This window comes from Plutella xylostella, chromosome 5, assembly GCF_932276165.1.
Source record: "Plutella xylostella chromosome 5, ilPluXylo3.1, whole genome shotgun sequence".
In the NCBI taxonomy this organism is placed as follows: Eukaryota; Metazoa; Arthropoda; class Insecta; order Lepidoptera; family Plutellidae; genus Plutella; species Plutella xylostella.
In genome coordinates, this window is record NC_063985.1 from 4,566,566 (window position 1) to 4,588,079 (window position 21,514).

General features: G+C 36.5%; 1 protein-coding gene across 2 annotated transcripts in view; it reads left to right on the top strand.

Annotated features, from left to right (window-relative positions):
• The window catches only part of LOC119692406 (pancreatic triacylglycerol lipase), a 47,334-nt gene extending 28,213 nt beyond the window's left edge, over positions 1 to 19,121 (top strand). For both annotated transcript variants that reach the window (XM_038113003.2, XM_038113004.2), the window contains exons 5-7: positions 16,489 to 16,677; positions 18,000 to 18,165; positions 19,049 to 19,121. In XM_038113003.2, the coding sequence (XP_037968931.2) occupies positions 16,489 to 16,677; positions 18,000 to 18,165; positions 19,049 to 19,115 (422 nt within the window). In that variant the 3' untranslated portion in view covers positions 19,116 to 19,121. The remainder of the gene's footprint in view (positions 1 to 16,488; positions 16,678 to 17,999; positions 18,166 to 19,048) is intronic.
• The last annotated feature ends 2,393 nt before the right edge of the window (positions 19,122 to 21,514 follow it).

Genomic DNA, 21,514 nt, shown 5'->3' on the forward strand with positions numbered 1-21,514 from the left:
GCAAAACAATACAAACCATCATACCACAAACATTGGAGAGCCGAGCGCAGCGAGGCAAAACATTTCAAAACATCATACCACAACCACTGAAGAGCCGAGCGCAGCGAGGCAATACAACTTCAGTATTTATAACCTAACCGTAAAAGAGGAGCCGAGCGAAGCGAGGCAAAACAATGCGAACCACCATACTGCAAACCCTGGAGAGCCGAGCGAAGCGAGGCAACACTACTCAAACCCTCGTCAACACAACTATATAACCTGAGAGCCGATTGTGGCTAAGAAATAACTTGAAAGACAAAGTGTAAGTTTGGCCGCGTTTATAGTTCCATACGTGTGCAACCAATTATGAATGAAATTTAAGTAAAACATAGCTCTATAATGTTAAAAAATGCACTTTATTCTACTTACTGTGTCTTAAACAGCAAACCCACATAAGAAACTAATGAATAAAAAAAGCCTGTGAATTAAGTGGCTATGAAAAAGTTTCTTTTCAGGACAGAGTAAACTAATAATAGAGAAAAAAAAGAAAAACGCGCGAATGGAGGTGACTCAGATTTATGAGGTGTTAAAGAACCCAATATTTGTGCACAAAACGATGTCATCTCGATACTAGGTAAAGTTTAGAAACCGAAAAATGTCCGTATTTGTGTGAGACAATCCGTAATTCATAATGAAAAAAGTTTTCAAGGCAAATATTAACATTCCTGTGGAGTTTTTTCACGTACTTAAAGCCAAATTATATATAATTATAATAACTAATTTTGTATAACTATCAACTATCTATAAACCTATCTGTTAATTAATAATAAAATAAAAATATTTTTCACCTTACGTCTATATTAAGCGACTCAAATGTTCGAAGTTGAAAGTTATCGTTGTCTAACCTGTGTAGCCCGTATTCTTTATAAATCAAAATGTAACAATCACCAATAGGAAAATATAAAATATGAACCTTACATCGTATGCATAAGGACTAATTTACATGAGATCAATTTGTCACTTTACTTTGTTATAGCCAAGCGTGCAAACTTGAGATTGTTGAGATGGACTATTTGTTATCAAATTACCCACATTTACCCATAGACTTGATTTTGTGCGATATCTATGATAGCGAAATATTTGATTCAATTGATGATGTTTTTGTTTTTAATTGAACTATTGTAAAAGAAAGTAGCTTAGTTACGTGGTTGAACCTAATGTAATTGTATCCAAAACACCAGAGTTAAGTAATATATCGACGGTGGAAAGGCAAAATGGTTTAAGCGCCATGACATAAAATGTTCACCAGAGCGATTTAAAGTTTGAAATTTTAGAAAAAAAATCATATCTCTGTAATTATTCTAGCTATGGCTTTGAAAATTAAAATACGTTAAATTGAAATAGTTTTCTATGTTATTCTGTATATAAAATGAATGTACATATTCTATTTACTGAAATAAGGGACATAAGACATAGGCATCTGAAATCTCAGTCAGGTAAAATTGGCTTAAACGACATTAACATTTTAATTAAATACAAGTAAAAACAATTTAAACACCAAGGAGATTTAACCATCACACCAGGATAATGTTTTATAATAATTTATGTTACTTTAAACATTCCATAAGAATGAATTAACCGCCAGACTAAGGCAATTTATATCTAAGATAAATGACTTAAAGAATAAATGAACTTATAATTGGACCTCAGAACTCGAGAACGGTTGAACCGATTTTGGTCTAGAAACATTTGTGGAAGTCCAGGGAAGGTATAAAAGGTAAGAAGGGTAGGGTAGGGTAGGGTAGGGTAGGGTAGGGTAAGATAGGGTAGGGTAGGGTAAGAAGCGGTACCTGCGGGCCAGCTAGATTGAAAACAAAAAATTCATAATATCTCACCAAGTCGAGCAAAGAAGCGGCATGGCCGTACCTTTTCTCGAAGCATTATTTTATTATAAACTTTATTAACATATTGTTCACCGCGAAATCACTTTGAGATTGAGATCCAAGTGATCAGCAGGTTTACTTATTCATTAATTAATAATCATAATCCAACCGACATTTCTTCGTCCGTCTCTATGCCACCATTCTGTCACCGCCTTTGTCCACCTTCCGTCCTGCCTTCGAGCCAAGTTTCCTGCCGACTCCCATTTCAGTTCCGTGACCTGCATACCGACGTCGAAGACTTTTGTCTTTTGGTGATTTACCACGCTGGGAATACGGTCTGTAAGCGAAATTCTTAACATGGATCGCTCCATAGCTCTCTGTGCAACTCTGATTCGGTGCACAGTTTCCTTGGTCAGCGTCCATGTATCGGCACCGTATGTTAGTGTGGGCAAGACACATAAGCAATTATCAATCCATAAGCAGCGTCGCTCGCTTTAAACTATCTGTCAGATTCATACAAGATACGCTAGATTTGATAAGCAAGCGACGATGCTTTAGGATTGTTAATGGCTAAGTTTTAGTGGTGGTAACCCCAAAGGACTATCACAATGTGAGTTGGGTCTCACCCGACAGCCGGACCGAGAACCAAATCGACCGACGATTAGTCGAAAATGGAGACACTTCTGGATGTTAGGAATAAGAGGGTTGCTGATGTCAATAGTGATCACCACTTAGTCGATGGAAAAATGTGCTTGAAGATAGCGGGAGTTTAGGAGCAGGCCACAAGATCTGCCAAAGGTGTCGTGTAAATAAGCTACAGGACCCACAAGTTAGAAGAAAACTTAGTATCCAGATCGGCAACAACTGGCATCAAAGACGTGTTGTTAAAAATTTGCGAAGAAATAATAAGGCACAAGGAACACTTAAAGAATGAATGGATGTCTAAAGAAACATGGGATATGATCAACCATCGAGGAAGACTTAACGTCGAACTAGACGACCATTCTAAAGAAGCACTTGCGTACGAGTATTTTCTTTGTGAACTTAATATCAAACGAAATTTATAAAAGGACAAACGCTGCTGCGTGTTTTGAAACTATACAAGGCCAAAACGCACCCATAGTGTACTAGCACTGTATAGTTTCAAGTGAAAAAAATAAATATTTTACTTGAAAATATACACGATTTGTGCGTACTAATCGCGTATACTTTCAAGTTGGGATTTACTGAATCGTACTTGAAAATATACATTGCTATTACGCATATTGCTTGATTGGCGTACTTGTCGCATATAATTTATACCTACATGCTGATTCTAATTTATTTCACTAATTCGGTAAATGTAAATGACTACAATTGACTTGTTCTGCGTGTCATACCTATAAAATGATAATAAATGAAGATGAACAAGCTCTAATTTGATTGATAAATTGATATTTATTGCAAGTAAGCATACCTACTAATATCTTATTATTTAAATGAATTAAGAGTAATACCTACTACACTCCTGAACGGATAAGACTAGCTTAATGACGCCGTCGGCAATATTAAAGTGCATTTAACAGCGCATCAAAATATTATTATAATCAACTAAAATTGTAAATTTTGATCAAATTTTAAATTTAATGGTTTAAAAAAATTTGGGTCATTTGGTGTTGACTTTTTGCTACTTGGACTTATTCATTGCTCGTGAGTGTTGTAGGTATTACCCTATAGACCTATTATAGACATATTTTTCATCAAGTTTTGAATTCACCGTAATTGTCTTTTATGAATAGTTCTACACCCTCTTATGAGATAATTTTTACTATTAACAACAGTTCTACAGTTTAATATCAATTTACTTTTTAACTTACGGTGTAAACAAAAAACACGTTACGAAATTAATGGCAAGTGCGGAATGATGATACAATGTTTAGAAAGCAATTGACTTATTACTATTTCGCATGAAAGAAAGAGAGAGCAACAATTCAAAAGGGCTACCTGGTAACTAATCACGTATAGTTTCAAGTGCTCGCATTGCCGCTTGGCGCTTGAAAATATACACGATTAGTACGCAGTGGTAACTGCTGCAGTATATTTTCAAGCCACAATTTTGGCCCAACTTACTTGAAAATATACGCGATTAGTGCGTAATGGCCTTGTATACTTTCAAGTAAATCATGGCACCATTTTAATTTGAAAATATACACGAGCAGTCCCAACCTCTGCGTTCTGGCCTTGTATAGTTTCAAAACACGCAACGCTGCTAGGGGTAACCCTATATCCAGCGATGGTCTCATCGGCTGCCATAGGAAACATGAAGGATCTATACAAAGCATCTTGAAGAACATTGCAACAAAACCCAGGATATCTCCTTGTTACTATGAAAGATTGACTTTCAAGATGGTATGGCCACATTGCCGAAGTTTTTAATGATCCTAACCACCACCTGGGGAGTTGGATGCAGATGCAAATATACCAGGAGCATCTTGTATCTTGATGCATAATCGTAATCATTATGATTAATAAAATCGGCAGGTCTTACAGGCTAGTCAGAGGCCTTCGGGTGGCTTGAAAACGTCTGACAGTTGGGTAGCCCACTTACCCGAAAACTCTCTCAGCACAAGATTGCTTGTGTTGGGGCCCAATAACCCGCGCTAGGCCAACGTGGTAGACTAGGCCTAAACCATTCCTTCATTGGAAGGAGACCCGTGCCCCAGGAGTGGGGACGTAATGGTTCGTGATGAGATTTATGACTATCCTGCATCTTGACAGAAATTTAAATATCCAACCTTAATCAATTCGTCTTATTCGGTAATAAGACGAATTGATACGGACCATACGATCGCTGAAGAGTGGCAAAGTACCAGGGAACGATGGATTTCCTACGGTGGCATAAAAAGCAGGATAGATGGAATATACCAGATATTGCACTCTTCAGCGATGGAGGATGATGAAGTGAAGTTAGAGAAAAGTTAATTTAATTCATGTCCAACTTTTTCCTATAAGGTTTGCTTTTCGTTGAAATACTTTATTCTGAAAATTATGGGATACAAACAGGTCGTGGTACTCGTGGTCACTGGTCTTCTATTTCGTATAGTTACCTAACAATTATCAAAATCGGTTAAGTTGATCCAGAGATTTGCGCTTGGGAACACATTTTCGGTTAGATTTTTATATAGATAAGAAATCCTGTTTCTGACTAGATTTCGATATAAATTATTTATGAATAAGTTTATTTATGATATATAATTATTATTTTGTATAAAAAGTAATGTCATGTTAATACAATACAAATATTTTACATTAAGAACCATATTGTCATAGAAAAAATATTTTATAAAAAATAAATATTTGGTTGGATCCTTTTAGAGAAACGTTAAAATTCCCTACTTGCATAGAAACAGCAATTTAGGCGAAAGGATCCAAGTGCATATTTATAACTCAATAAATATTAATTATAGCAACACTATTATTTAGAACCTGTGTAAAGAGTAATATAATAGATATCATAATTTAATGTAGTTATCGGTGATATAATCAAATAATATTTACAGTTTTATACTGGCGAACGAATCTGAGTTTGTACCTACGTAATTACGCTGCGCACGCGGCGCCAACTGTCGCATAGACGCACGTCCTCTCCCAATGAACGTCCCGGCGGGGTGCTGAAGCGACACCTTTCCAACCGGTCCTATTTATATTATTGGCGTTTTCAGACAATATCCTTCTGGATATAACAGCTTAAACACCATAGACCGCTTCATTGCGATTCTTTTGAATTGTTTTATATCACTTATATCAATTATCTATAAATCGCAAAAAGCTGCTTAAGTGCCAATTGTACCACTAAACAGATTTAGGTAAAGTTGTATTAACCGCCAAACGCCGCGAGTAAGGCTGACTGGTAAAATGGTTTAAGTGCCAGTATGGCTTCAAATTACAAAATTGTAAAATGTATTAAGTGATTTTATGTTATTTTTGACCAGAAGGCATTTTGTTTTATATCAATTACGCAATAAGGTAGGTCGCTTAAGTAACTAATGATACAAATTCACATTAGTTCAAAATGAATTAAGTCACAATGTTTTACTGTTTTAGTGAGGGTACAATGTTTTATATAACTTTAGTTTTGATCAAGTATGTTTGAACATACAAATGACTAAAAAAGTGGCTCTTAATACAAGAAAAAAGTATTAAGATTTCCAAAATCACCGTTGTCTTAAGCGCCAAAAAGTGCTCAGATCGAAACGAGACCCGCACCATTCGAAAGAGAAAAATCAGGCGATTCCAACGGTATATATAACTCATATTCGCCAAAAGTGGCGGATAATACATTTTGCCTTTCCACCGTCGATATATAAGTATACCTAACTTCTATCGTACAGGTATTTACGAGTCTATTGTTTTCTTTTGTTTTTTATTGATTTAAATGATTTGTTAACTAGCGAACTTTTCTGAGGGGGGAGCGTCGGAAATCATAATACAGGGTCCACCTAGTGTGATTTTCGACGTGAACCATAATAATAACTTAAATATATTTAACAAAATATGTCATTGTGAATCTAGATGATTATTATTTTTACTTACTGAAGTCTGTTACCCAATAAATTTCTTATTTCTTAAAAATTTCTTCTTAAATTCAAGAAATATCCGTTGTACACTCCCGGGCAATGAAAATGTTCCACTCACAAAATGCCGACACCATACGACCCCAATTTTTACAAAGATTTAATTAAAAATTGGAACAAATTATTACCGTTTTTAGCAAGTAATATCCTGACGCTCTGTTAAATGTACGTCAATGTTGCAGAATACGGCATTTAGCTAGATTTTTCCGTTTAGCTGTTCTCAGTGGAACTTTTTCATTGCCCGTGAGTGTATTATGGCAAAGTCAATACCCATCTGTTACGAAATTTCATAGTGAAATTAGATTTCAAGGGAAAACTAAACCCCATAAAATATTCGATACGTTATAGTCAAGTGAATAACCGTATCTCACCAAAATTCATACCGAAAACAGTATCCCACCTAAAACAAAATCATCAATAGGTACCCATATTATAATGAAAATCATAGTTAACTGTTTTTAAGTCATAACAAAACGCAAGAAAGATTTGCTACGGTTTGTTCAAGTCAATACCCTGCTGAAACCAAAATTCATACTGAAAACTGCTATCCCACCTGAAACAAAATCATCAGTACTCCTTTAATAAAGAAATTCATAGTGAAAACCTTTTTTAAGGCCTAACAAAATGCAAGAAAAATTTGCTACGGTATGTTTAAGTTAATACCCTTCTGAAACCGAATTTCATATTGTAAACTGTATTCCACCTAAAACAAAATCATCAGTACCCCCTTTAATAAAGAAATTCATAGTGAAAACAGCTTTGATGGCATAACGAAACGCAAGAAGGATTTGCTATGGTATGGTCAAGTCAATACCCTGCTGAAACCGAAATTCATACTGAAAACTAATCCCACCTAAAATAAAATCATCAGTACCCCTTTAATAAAGACATTCATAGTGAAAACAGTTTTTAAGGCGTAACAAAACGCAAGAAAGATTTGCTACGATATGTTCAAGTCAATACCCTGCTGAAACCGAACCAAAAGCATCAAAGCCCCGCGCGGCTGCTTGCAGCCCGCGCCACAACGCAACCTCTAGTTTTAACATAAACTTAAAACAAAATAGTAATTTTAACAATAATAGCTAACAGATTCGTCCATCCTGACTTCATAGTCACGTCCTCGTGAATGTTTAAGTAAACAAATTAATAATCTGCAATAAGTAGGTAGCTGAACACAAAATATGAAAATTATATAATCATTAGTTTCATACTATACAATAAAATTTAAATAACTACTCAACAGCCATTATCCTGCCATTGAACTAACCATATTTTCGATGACCATTATCCTGCCATCAAAAATAACTAAAACTTTATTTGCGTGACCTTTATCCTGTCACTAAAAACAAAATTAACCAATGGCCATTATCCTGCCATTGATCTAACCATATTTTTGATGACCATTATCCTGCCATCGAAAGTTACTGATACTTTATTTCAGTGACCTTTATCCTGTCACTGAAAACAAAATCAACCAGAGGCCATTATCCTGCCATTACTCCCATTAAACTTTTCAGTGACCAATTATCCTGTCACAGAAATTAATCATCATAATGATTCAGTTGCTTAATTATCCAATTATTATCCAGCTACAAAAAATTATAGGTAACATGACCATTATCCTGTCATGAAAACAAACTATCAACTTTACTACATAAACAACCAATAGTCCTCATCATACCATTGAAACAAGCCAATACTATTGTATAACAATTGTGTAGCACAACATTTCTCATATTATCTTAACATTAAGGCGTGGCCAGAGGTGCGATGTTTTCAACACGGCACAAAATCATCCAACAAGATCTACATCGTTACTTTAGCAATAGGGAATATGCATAATTTTTTTTTATACTTTCATTGGATAGTTTTACATCACTTTATTATAGTAAAAAAAAATTCAACGCCAAAATAAGTAATTTAAGGTATTTTAAAGAAAGTTAAAAAATTACAACCATCACGACCACTTTGAAATTCCCGTCAGGATGGCGGGCTGGTGTGACGTCATAATCTTTTAACTTCACGGCTCAGAATAATGAGTCCCGTCACTCGGCATAGATTTTTTACCTAATCAACTAATCACAGAGTACTTTTGTATTTTCAACAAATCCATGTTGTCATGGTAACAAACGAAAAAGGAAGTGTATAAAGTGTGATCAGTGGCTGTTTTGTAATGGTAATACTACTAGTAGCTCTTTTGAAATGGGAGCGCGCAAACCAGAGGACCTTTGTACACAATATTACGCAATTATGGCAATATGAATTTAAAGTAATATTTGTATTGTATGTAAGTACTTACTGTAACTTTGGTTCTCAGTAAGAGAGACTAGGGTTAGTGGGTCATTCTATTCTATTATCTATGGGGGTGTAAGAACCTGCACCTGGCTCTCTTGAATGGAACCATTGTGCATATCTCAAAGGTCTAAACTCCCTTCCTAAGCTTGGACCATTTCCCACCACGCTGGTCCACTGCGGATTGGTGGGTTCACATATCTAAATGTGCTTAATCTAAATATTGAGGTTTCCTCACGATGTTTTCTTTCACATGCTACATGATTATCCCCAAATTTAATTCTACAAAAATAACAACGTATAACATACATATTGTCTTTTTTTTTTAATAAAAACTACTATTACTAATCAGTGTAATCATAACACACTCTATCATATATCTCTATTTACAGGATGGTTGTGGTTTTCCATCGGCTCCATTTCCATTTTAAATGTGGCTCTCGACTTTTCAATAGTCTTTGCTGTCCTTTTCCGCAGCTGGCCACAGTTTACTCGTTCATACTGCGTAATAAATTTAATGTGTCCAGTTCTTCTGATTACGAGAATTCTTCCATAACTTAATTTAGAAAAAATAACAACTTTTGAAATATACTAACGACTGCCATTATAACCTAAAAGTAGAAAGAGCAACTTGTGTCATGTTCATGTCATAATACTTACAATACAAATTTAATTTTATTGTGTTGCAATATGGAGCATATTTGAGTGGCTCGTTGACTAGCGAATGGCTGTTTACGCCTCATTACAATAGAACAACTAGTGGCAGCCCATACACTACCAACAAAAAATATAAAAAGTCCTAAACTTTGCAAACAAACAAGCATATCAAACAAGAAGTGGAGAGGTTATAGGAGGCTAGGATCTATTGGAAGAATTTTTATGTGATCCATCGTATCTGATCACAACGAGCATCACAAACACTCGGTGACATTAACATTTCTTTGTTTACACTTGACATTTATTTAACTTCTGCCGTAAACGCAAAGAAGTTATTATTCTGAGATTGATATATAAAGAATTTTGACGTCACATCCGCCCTAAGAAAATGGGCGACGTTTCTCTGAAGTTAGAATTTACCGAAGTTTTTTTGTACTTTTCAACTTCATTTACTTGCTCAAAAATAAATTATAATCAAAAATATTGATGGAGTCGTTGTTATGAAATAACAAAGTTTATTATAAATAATATTTGACCCTTATTTGAACCACTTGCATGTTCCCTATTATTGCTACTTCTAAGCACAACCTTAATTAGTTTACAAACAAATCACATACATTAATCCATATTACTAAACAAATATGTTATTTTTTTTTTATTCGATCCTTCACTTAACAACTCCTACTCATATGTCTTCTACACACTCATCTTCATCCTTTTCCTCTCTATTCTGTCCCATACTATCAGTACTGTCTACAATTTTATTGGTAATTTCAATATCGCTTCCGCTATCATCACTGACACTTTCACTTTCGCTTTCCTCGCTTTCATCCGACCTTTTAAAATTTAACCAAGGATGAACTTTATCAACTGGATGCACTCCTCTATATACAGCTTTTCCTTTATTTCTAGTGATTGCTGTGTCTTCGACCATATACCTATCATTACTTAAAACTTTAATGATTTTATAGGGTCCCAAACATTTTGAGATCAATTTCCTACTCTTCCCAGGACATAAAAGTGACCTCTCGACGCGAACCAAATCGCCCAACTGAAACTTACGTGCTTCGCACCTACTTTTGTCAAACCTATTTTTTTGTTCGCTTTGATTGCGTTCTATATGTTCACTAACAGTTTTTCGAATTTCTTCTAAACTTTCATTACTGTTTTCGCTACTAATTTCAATGCCTGCCTTAATTTTTCCTTCTGTCATACTCGTTAACCGTAAACCGAATAATACTTCAGCAGGAGTGCGACCGATACCTTTGTTTATGGTGTTATTTAAACCCCATTGCACGTCAAGCACCTTTTCGTCCCAGATTCGCTCTTCTTGGCCATGGTTCATGGCTGTCAATGCATCAAGGATAGTTCGGTTATACCTCTCCACTTGCCCATTGGCTCGTGGAGTGGCAACCGCGTTCATTATGTGCTTAACACCTATACCCTCTAGAAATTCTTTTAATCTCTTTCCTGTAAACGAAGAATATCTATCTGTAATCAACCTGACCGGGCGCCCGAAAGTTGCAAAATATTCTTTAAAAATTCGAATGGTCGTAAGAGCTTTTTTGACTGCTTTTAATACGATGAATTTACTAAAAGAATCTATAATGACCAATAAATACTTGTTCTTCCTTTTACTTTCATTAAAAGGACCCAGGTGGTCAGCGTGGAGGGTGTGAAATGGTGTAGTAATTTTAGGGATAGGGTGTAGGAAACCAGACTTTTTCCCTGATGGAGTTTTACTGTGCGCACATTCCAGACATGACTGTACATATTTTTTAACAAATTTCTTCATTTTCGGGAACCAATATATTTCTTTAATTTTATCCAAAGTTTTATCAACCGAAAAGTGACCAATGTCATCACGACAAGCTTTCAAAATCTGCCATCGCACACCCTTCGGCACCACCCACCTTGGTCCATTTTCCGTCTTCCTATAAACGTTATTATTCTTAATGCAATAATTCTCTTGAATATCAACAATGCTTTTACTACTTGTATCCTGTAATATAGTTTTGATCCTATTAACTTCACTATCTGCAGACTGAACTGTTTTTAACCAATCATTAGTTATATTTAATACCGTCGGAATTTCTATTTCAGTTACGTTTTCTTCAACAAGTGGATTCCTACTCAATGCATCTACGTGACACATTAATTTACCAGAGTTATATTTTATATTACAATCGAACTCTTGTATCAGGCTCCACCAGCGTGCAACTCTCGGAATCATATCACGTTTAGTAAACGTAGCTCGTAAAGAATTACAGTCTGTGACTATGGTAAAGGGCATTCCAAGTAAATAGGACCTAAATTTAATTAATGAAGACACTACGGCTAGTGTTTCTAATTCATACGACGAGAAATGTTGCTCAACTGGTGAAGTCTGACGACTAAAGTAGGCTACTGGTTTTAATTCACCCGATTCCTGTTTTTGAAAAAGTATACCCCCCACTCCCAATTTACTTGCGTCTGTGTGTAATTCCGATTCAAGATTTGGATTATACAAAGCCAATACTGGTCTAGTAATAAGCTTTTGCTTGAGCTCGTCAAAAGCTTTTTGCTGATGTGTTCCCCAACTCCACGGACAATTCTTCTTCAGTAAACCCGTTAAAGGTTTGGCAATTTCTGCAAACCCCTTTATAAACTTCCTGAAAAAGCTTGCCAATCCTAGAAACTGTCTTACATTATGAACGCTATTTGGTTTTGGAAAAGATTGAACAGCTTGAATTTTTTTTTTCACCAGGTCTTATGCCTGCAGAACAAATCTCAAACCCTAAAAAGTCAACAGACGTTTGAAAGAAATAACATTTGCTCGGTTTAAGCGTAAGCCTAAATTCCCTTAACCTTTTAAATATCATTTCAAGCCTATCCAATCCCTCCTCCACTGTCTTTGAGGGAACCAAGACATCATCCATGTAAGCCACGGCTGTACTAAATCTCAATGTACCTAATGCCTTATTTATTGTCCGTTGGAACACTGCTGGAGCGTTCGATAGGCCAAAGGGCATTCTATTGAATTCCCATTGGCCATCAGGCGTGACAAACGCAGTCTTTGGTTTGGAGTCTTCATGTAACTCAACCTGATAGTACCCACTTGCTAGGTCTAATGTGCTATAATAACTACAGCCAGACAATCTATTCATCTGATCCTCCATACAAGGCAGGGGATAATGTTGTTTTATTGTTTTTCGATTTAATGCTCTGTAATCGACACACAGCCGTTTATCCCCTGTCTTTTTCCTAACCAAAATAATTGGGCTCGCAAAAGGTGAATTTGACTCGCGAACTATCCCGTTGCTACTTAATTCATCGACCATACTTTGAACTTCTTCTCGTTCCTTTTGCGACAACCTGTACGGCCTGTAGACAACTGGCTGGTCGTCACTAAGGTCAATGCTCATTTTCTCAATACTTGTACATCCTAATTCACCAAGCGAGGTTGCAAAACAGTCCCTATATTTATTTACCAGATCAAGAAGTTTACTCTTTTGTTCCTTAGAAGCGCTCCCTATGTTTAATTGATCCGAAGTAAATGGCTCTAAAGAAGATGTATTTACTATTCTGTTAATCTCACAAACGCCAAGAGACTCCAAGACAATTTCTGCTCGGGCAATTAATTCACCTTTTTTAAACTGTATTGGTGCAAGACCCAACGGCGTGATACAAATTAAACCTAAGCCTTTTTTAATTTGATATACTCCTTCTTGTACCTGATACTCTTTAGATGGTTGTGATCTGTGACTGCCCTTTATATAAATACTACCACTAAAATCAGAACTGCATGTGATATCAACAAAGTTAGGTCCTGTTACTGCCAGCAAAATATCTTTCGCTACCTTAAGCTCCAAAAAGCGCGTGTCATTCATAACCATTTCATAGCGGCTCGTTACTTTCAATCCTTGGTAATTTCTCACTATCTCAACATGAGACTGATCAGTGTACGTTTGTCCTACAAGCAAAGGATACTTTAGAAGATGGTCATCCACAACTACACACAGTACATTAGCAACTACTCCTTGTATAGACAGCTCAGCATAATTGGAGCCAATTGAATTTACTAAACTTCCACCAAAACCAGCCATGGGATAAACCACTGAAGAATCCCATCCTCCGAAAATGTCCTTTGCATCGGATTTTCTTATTAATGTTAATTCGCTTCCCATATCTATTAAACAACATCTTTCTATTCCGTTCACAAGTACCTTTTGCACGTAATCATTCTGCGGCTCATTTGTTAACCGTTTAACAAGCAATATGGCCTTTTCCTTACTTTCCTCTGAAACACCTTCTTTTTTTCGTGGCCGGTAACATTCAGACTCCAAATGTCCCATCATCGAACAATTATTACACTTTTTTACGGGCTTTGGACATTTGGACAATGGATGCCCTTCTTGCTTACAATTGTAACACCTGATACTATTGTTACCAAATGATTTATTTAACGTCATTTTAGAATCACGATAGTATTTCTTATTGCCTACTGACGTAATGGTATTATTCCTATTACCAGATTTGACATTTCGCAAATAAGCTAGTAATTTGTCAGGGTCACTAAACTGCACCGCTTCAGCCCCTAGTCTAACGGATCTATCATCTATACCGTGGAGTATACACTCCACTGCGTGTTTTCCCGAAATCCCGCATCGATTTAGTAAAGCGACTTTCTCATAGAAGTAATCTTCAAGTGACTCACCAAACTTAGCTCTCTTAGCCAACATATCTGACAGCATCTGTCCATAATTTTCTTGTGAGGGAAAAGCGGATATAAGTTTGGTCTGCCACTCAGGCCATGTAAATAAAACTGTTGACAAACCCTCGTACCATTTTTTTGCTACCCCCACTAGTTTAGGAATTGCATAATGTATAACTTGCCTTTCACTCCATCCATACAAAACCGCACATTCGTTCACCTTCGTCAACCAATTGTCTATACTTTGATTTTTTAACGAAGGATCGAATTCAGGTACAACGTTAGTGTTCGAAAAACTTTCCTTACTACTAGATTTATTAAACAATTTTGACAACTGTGACATTAAGTCTCTAGTACTGTGCCTATCAGTAGATCTAGACCTTGATCTTCGGCTACGAGATCTATACGAGTTACGCCGGGATCGACGAGCTTCTACCCTCTCCCTACTCCTCGGTCTACTCTCTCTTTTGGTGCCACTAACACGCGTAGGAGACAAATCGCGTCTGAAACGACTACGTCCTAGGCTCATATCTTCACGACGCGAGATTGGGGAGCGACTTCGTGATGCCCGGTTACTACAGTTCGTTCTGACCTGCGATCGTTCTGGAGTGTGCAGCTCCCGTCGACGAAATCCATGCGGGGTGCGCTCTCTCCTCCTGGACCGGCGACGTGAAGAACGCTCTCTGCTGCGGCCTCGGCGTCCGATGTCTTCGGACGATCGATGCGGTGGTTGGGCTTCCTCGGCGTAGGCGTCCAGCAGCTGCTGAAATCCACCATTTTCACTCGCCATTCTCAACTGAAAATATAAACGAACGATTACTATTCTTCGTTTTAACATTCATTAGTCACCCATGTAACGACTGAAAGGTAAAACTAAAATACTTTTTGAAATCGCATAAATATGAAAGGGTAGAAAATAAATAAATAAAATAAATGGTTAACATGAAGAGGCAATAGGTATTAACATGTGCTAATTATAAATCAAGTAGCTGTAGGAATATAAGCAATTCTAGGTTATTACTTTATATTATGTGTGGTATTTATTCTAGTAAAATCATTTAAAGCACTCAAGAACAATAAAGCAACTGTTACCCAACGTCATTTGAAAGAGATAAACCATTATAACCTGAAAATATCGGCATGTCCTGGCTATCGGCATAAAATAAAAACATTTATTATTATAATCCTCGATATTATTATAGTACCTTTAATTTTCATTCGGAGGTACAAGGAACGTTACCGGAGACTGAAACCATGTGCTAATAATTACAATTAAAATTGTGTAGGCACACACGTGTCACGGTAATAAAATAACCTCGATCGTCACTAGGTATGGGTGTTATTTCACGTCACTATTTACAATAACTGGCTACGGGCATGTAACCGATTAACCAGTTTTGAGATATACAACAAACTAGTGATTTTTGCAAACCAGTGATTATTGTAAACACGACAAAACATTTGTAGACTGAATAAAAGAGTGACAGGAAATATCGCTTATCACTGATCTAAGTTTATTTATACAGTTTAGTTATTACACTAATTTAACTAACAAAATTTTATTTTTTTACAAAAATATACCTCTGCCCTCATATAAAAACATACTTAAAACAATTTCCCCTAAACAACTCCCCAAAACACCTTAGGATTGCCGAGATATTTACAGATTTAAAACGTCATAACATTTTAGAAATATCACTTCAACTGAACAAATATAGGTAATTATTTAAAACTGCACATTGAATAAAGAATTCTGACGTGTAACGAACTTTTTCTTCCTCAAAGAAACAAAAATGACTCCCGTAGAAAAATAAAATAAAATTGTAGGTATGTTACCTACAATTATTTGTATCTCTGATTATGTGCCGTTAAAACCACTATCATTTCGTATAATTAACCTTAACATAGAGGTAGGTACATACCTGGGCGTTGCTGTTCCACTTCTGAATTTGAAAGAAGCTCAAAGTAAAACATCCAAATTCACTTCACGTTCCTTTATTTTCACAGTTGTGTTGTCTGCTTAACGGTTACAGCCAGAATGAAAATCCGATACTGATATCGCTCTTCCACTACTCGTTAAAAAAAAAATAACTGACAGTTCAGTGTGGCCGTTCGAATAAAATACAAAAAGTATCGATATCAATATCAGTTACAAAATAATAGTTATAATACTCGATTATAGTTAAAATATTCCATATTGGTTAAGTAAGATATTCTTAATTTTAACATAAACTATAAACAAAATAGTAATTTTAACAATAATAGCTAACACGAAACACCTTGTATAAGTACAGACCTATCATACTATGTTTCTAAATGTAAGGCCCACCCGTCGCGTCGCTTACCTTAATATCCCATTGTCTGTCTCCAGGTCTGGACCCAGCGCTGCCTCTGTTCACGCTGGGCAACAAGGACGCTCGTTTGGACAAACACGACGGCCGCCACGTGGAGGTCATTCACACCTGCGGCGGCTACCTGGGCTTCGCGTCTCCTCTCGGCCATATAGACTTCTACCCCAATGGTGGGACTAGGCAGCCGGGCTGTGGGATCGACTATCGGGGTAAGAAAGTCAAAGATTCTTAGATAAGCATGTTATCTAAATAAATATAAATATAAATATAAGGCATGATCATAATACATACCACATAGACAATTTGAAGTAGTCATGTCTTATTCAGGTTTAATGAAATAATGATATCAGGCAGTGAGGTTGAGGAACCGCGACCGCATGGGAGCGAATATTAACAAGACGTTGCTTTAATCTGACATTATTTATCTAGATACGGTTATGGCAGTGCTATACTTTGTTAGGTTTAAGTACTGGCATATTGATAGTATCGCTATATATCTGTCTTCAAGGAGAGTTACAAAAGGTTATGATTATGGCACTATAGTGAGAGTAAGTAATAAGAAGAAGAAATACTGCTGTCGTTCGATACTATACCTGAGTAGAAGTAACATTTCAAGTAGCGATAAAGATAATGGACAAATGATGGTTGGCTTTACGAGGACACTGTAAAAGATAACTCGAAGGTATATAATTTTTCTGTCATAAAACGATGTTTTTTCGTACCGAGGAATTGTATGAAAGCAAATAAAATTCGGCTTAACATAAACTTCTTTTATACGAGTAAAAGTTGGAAGGTATGCTATTTTTTAATTATAATTTCCAGTTATGTAATGTGAAGAACATGCTGTAGATCCTTTATGACATATTTTACCTATGTACTACAAAGAGATGATTCTGCTTAAATCCTTGGAAATGAACTGAACGTGATATTTGAACCACAGGGACGCTTAGGCACGACAGGGTTTAGTGTCTCTATGCAGGGTACCTAGTTAAGGTACGGATATAACATGACGTCATATTTTAATCGTAGAATCAGTGTACTACTCTGTGTAAAAAGTATCGGGACTGGACCAATAAAACACAAAATGTTTGTTATTCATCCAAATTTATTTTATTACTTTCAAAGTATGCTCTTTTAGAATCGATACACATATGCCAACAAGTTATCCAATCATCACAATTTTTTTTATACGCTGTTTCCAGAGTTGTGTTTAGTACTCGCGGCGATTTTTCCTTATCGTCTAATGTAGTGGTAGAAATACATTCATCTCTATCATTTTTTTTTCTTTGCATTAACGAAAAAAGCCATTGACATTATATATTTTCAGTCAAAAGTTGTATTCATCTGTAAACACGCTTTCAAACGTTTACTAAATACACCTACTGTATACCTATCGAACCACATTATATTATACTCGCGAAACAACAATGAAAAAGTTCCACCTGCCATATCCGTTCCATAATATTACTAGAACTTTTTCATAGCTCGCGAGTGTATGACATCTAACACTAACTTCCATTGTTCCCACCAGGTCTCTGCGCCCACAACCGCGCGCACATGTTTTTCGCCGAGTCCATAACGTCAGACGTGGAGTTCACGGCGGTGCGGTGTTCTAGCTACGACGAGCTGTACTATACGGGCTCGTGCCGCGGCACCGGCGAGACCCTGCCCATGGGCGGCTTCGACATACACTACGGGTAACTATTGTCTACAGCAGGGATGCACAGACTTATCAAGACTAGGGGCCACTCGGACAAATTATGAACTGATGGCGGGCCGCCAGAAGTATAGCTTATTAAAGACAATAAAGAATTGATAATGATGTTTAAATTGAAAAAGAATTTATTTATTTTGAAGCGTGGCATTGAATAGTGCTTACAATCGTTTTTTTATTTATTTGGCTGAAATTTACATGTAAAACTGCTTCCAAACATTCGTTGCAAGGCGGTTTCGATTTAGTATTGAAAAGGTATGTTCACATATACCTATATCACCTACAAATTTCAGAGCAGAGTTTATACGCAACTCTTTGTATGTATTTTTATCAATGCAGCGGTAAGCTCAGCAATTTTTTTACGTTGAAGTTGTTGCGTAAATCTTTGTCGTTTTGAATTTTGTCATTTTTTTACTGCATTGATCAGGATTTTTAAGTTCCTGGAATCCCTTTGCTTTTTTGCGAGAAAAATTCAAATTTCTTCTACTTATTAAATTAAGAAATCGTTCCAGTGTCAATTCACGACTTAGCCACCTTATTTCTGTATATAATATAATAAATCTCTATAATATTCGCTTTCGATGTCATCAAGGAACTGTTTGAATTGCCTGTGATTGAGTACTTTTCGAACATCAACTGCAGGTCATAGCCCTCTTTCAAGGAGCTACACTACATTGAGATACATCACACTGTGCTCCTCCCAATTACGGTTATCGGTTCGTCGACTAATAAGGCCGGCCCACTGGCAATTAGACATGCAAATAACCATTGCCAAAACCATTACGTTAATAATTTCAACAGACTTTCTCGTGTCAGTGAGGTGAACTAAAATAATATGAAAAGCTGAAATTGTTCATGTTTTTCAGGAAAGACGGTATTTACTACCTGAAGACTAACGCAGAGAAGCCATTCGCCATCGCAGATGCTGAGTGAAAACAGTAAAATATAAATTTCTTCGTCCAAGAAACTTCGTCTATAAATTAAATTTTCATACAAACGATTGCGACGGCGAGTCCGTGTAAATTCAAGGTTTTCAGTTAGTGGTTCGCTTTTAATAATTTTCCTTGTTGAAATTAAGTTCTGAGTTCAATAGGCAAAGTAAACAAAAGGGAATGAATCGAATGAAAGTTTTATCATCCGTGTTATTTTAAGATAATTCGTGCTGTATTTATTGCGTTGGTGTTGTTGTAGGTAGAATGAGGAATTGTAGAGAAATTGTTAAAATATAAGTTAAAGAAGTAACAATATACAGCCTTAATTTAATCAAATTGTGGTTTATATTTCCACCTAGTTAGTTAGAATGCTGCCTCCATTCATACATTCACAAGCTTTGACTAAATCACTGGTCAAATTTCAATAAGTACCTACATGAGAAAGTAGGTAGGTATGTATATTATCAGAATAGTTAACAGACTGAAAAGCAAATTGACTAGGAAGAGCAATCTCGATTGAGATAGAAGAGCATCCCTCAATCAATGAACATAGGGCACGAGGGAACTGTCGGCGTTTTTCAGAAAATAAAGGAAGTCCCATATATTTCCCCTTTGCCTTCATGAATTTTGAAAGACCACTGAATTTTTAACAAACTGAAGATTAATAAAGTTTACGTTTACGATGAATAAATTACTTAGTCAGTATTTTTTAGATTGCACGTTGGTAAAGATTGAAATTCTGAAACGTGTATTGTGCTGCTGTCTACTAGGAATTTCTATCACAGAAAAATGCTGCAGAGAAAACGAAAAATTGTACAAACAAAAAGTAAATAGTGTACACTTGTATTTTGAGAGCGGCGCGCAACGCTGGCTGCTCCCGCCGCGTAGCATCGTCTGCAACGCTGCATGCTTAGTCCGCTAATGTGGTGCAACATGGGCGCAACTTGTGTAGTTGCATGCTACGCTTGCTGATGCCTCACCGCAGTAACGTTCGGAAACTTAACATTTTTTGTTTTTTACTGTAACAAAATTAAAAAAATAGGTATATCAACAGTAATCTTATTTATAAACACTTTATTGTACATTATAAAGTTACAATTAATAAAAGGTGAAGAACATTAAAGAAAACTAACAATGTACAAAGGCGGGCTTATTGCCAAAAAGCAATTTCTTCCAGCCAACCCTTGTTAGGTTGGGAGAAGAGGACATTAACGCTTTCAATCAATTAATAGCACAATAAAATATTAACAAATTAGCCTATCAGTATATCTTAATCTTACTTAAACCTACCTACAAAATATGCATAACTATAGTACAATAGTATATATATGATTTTATACATGTCCCTACATATTATAATAATACATATATACATATATAAATACTACTTACATAAATATTATAAAAACCTACACAAATAAATCAGACAACTGTGAAAACATAATACTTAACTATTTCTGCCAACCCAGGGTATTAAAATAGTGTTCTTTCAAATTTTTCTTAAAGGTTGCTAACGATGGTGACTGTCGCACGCTCTCTGGAAGTGAATTCCATAGACACACGGCCTTCATAGCGAAGGAATCGCTGTATGAGGCCGCGTTATGTTGAGGTACACTTAACAACTTGTTATCTATAGACCTCAACGCTCGACCCTGAGAGTGGGTACACAAGTATGAAAACTTGCATTTGAGATACTGGGGAGACAAGGGGTTATTCAGGACATTAAATAGAATACAGAGGGTATGAGTATTCCGGCGAAGGCGAATTGGGAGCCACTGAAGTTGAGCACGATACTCAGAAATGTGATCGTATTTGCGCAATCCGAAAATAAATCGGATGCACAAGTTTTGGAGACGCTCGAGTTTGTTGAGTAGCTCTTCAGTGAGGTCAAGATAGCTTACGTCAGCGTAGTCGAGAATAGGAAGCAGTAAAGACTGTGCCAACGTAATTTTAGTGTTAAATGGGAGAAAGTTCTGCAAGCGCTTCAACGAGTGAAAGGAGGCAAACATTCTCTTGCTGACAGCATCTACTTGGGGTATCCAAGACAGTGTGCTGTCCATGATCACGCCGAGATTTTTCACCGCCGATACGTAGGGTATGTCTGACTGATCATACTGGATCCTTGAAACAGCTGTCCAATCAATTTTGCTGAGCATGCGAGAACTCCCAAGAACGATGGCTTGTGATTTAGAAGGGTTGAGCAGCAGACCGAATGACTTTACCCACTTAGAGATGATCTCTAAGTTGTCATTTATCTCAGTAACTGCCGCGTTGAAACTTTCAGGTGTTACACCGGTGTACAGCTGGAGATCGTCTGCATATAGGTGGTAGTGAGAGGTAAGTTTGCTAGCGAGAATGTTGATAAACAGGGAAAAAAGTAGAGGAGAAAGGACACCGCCT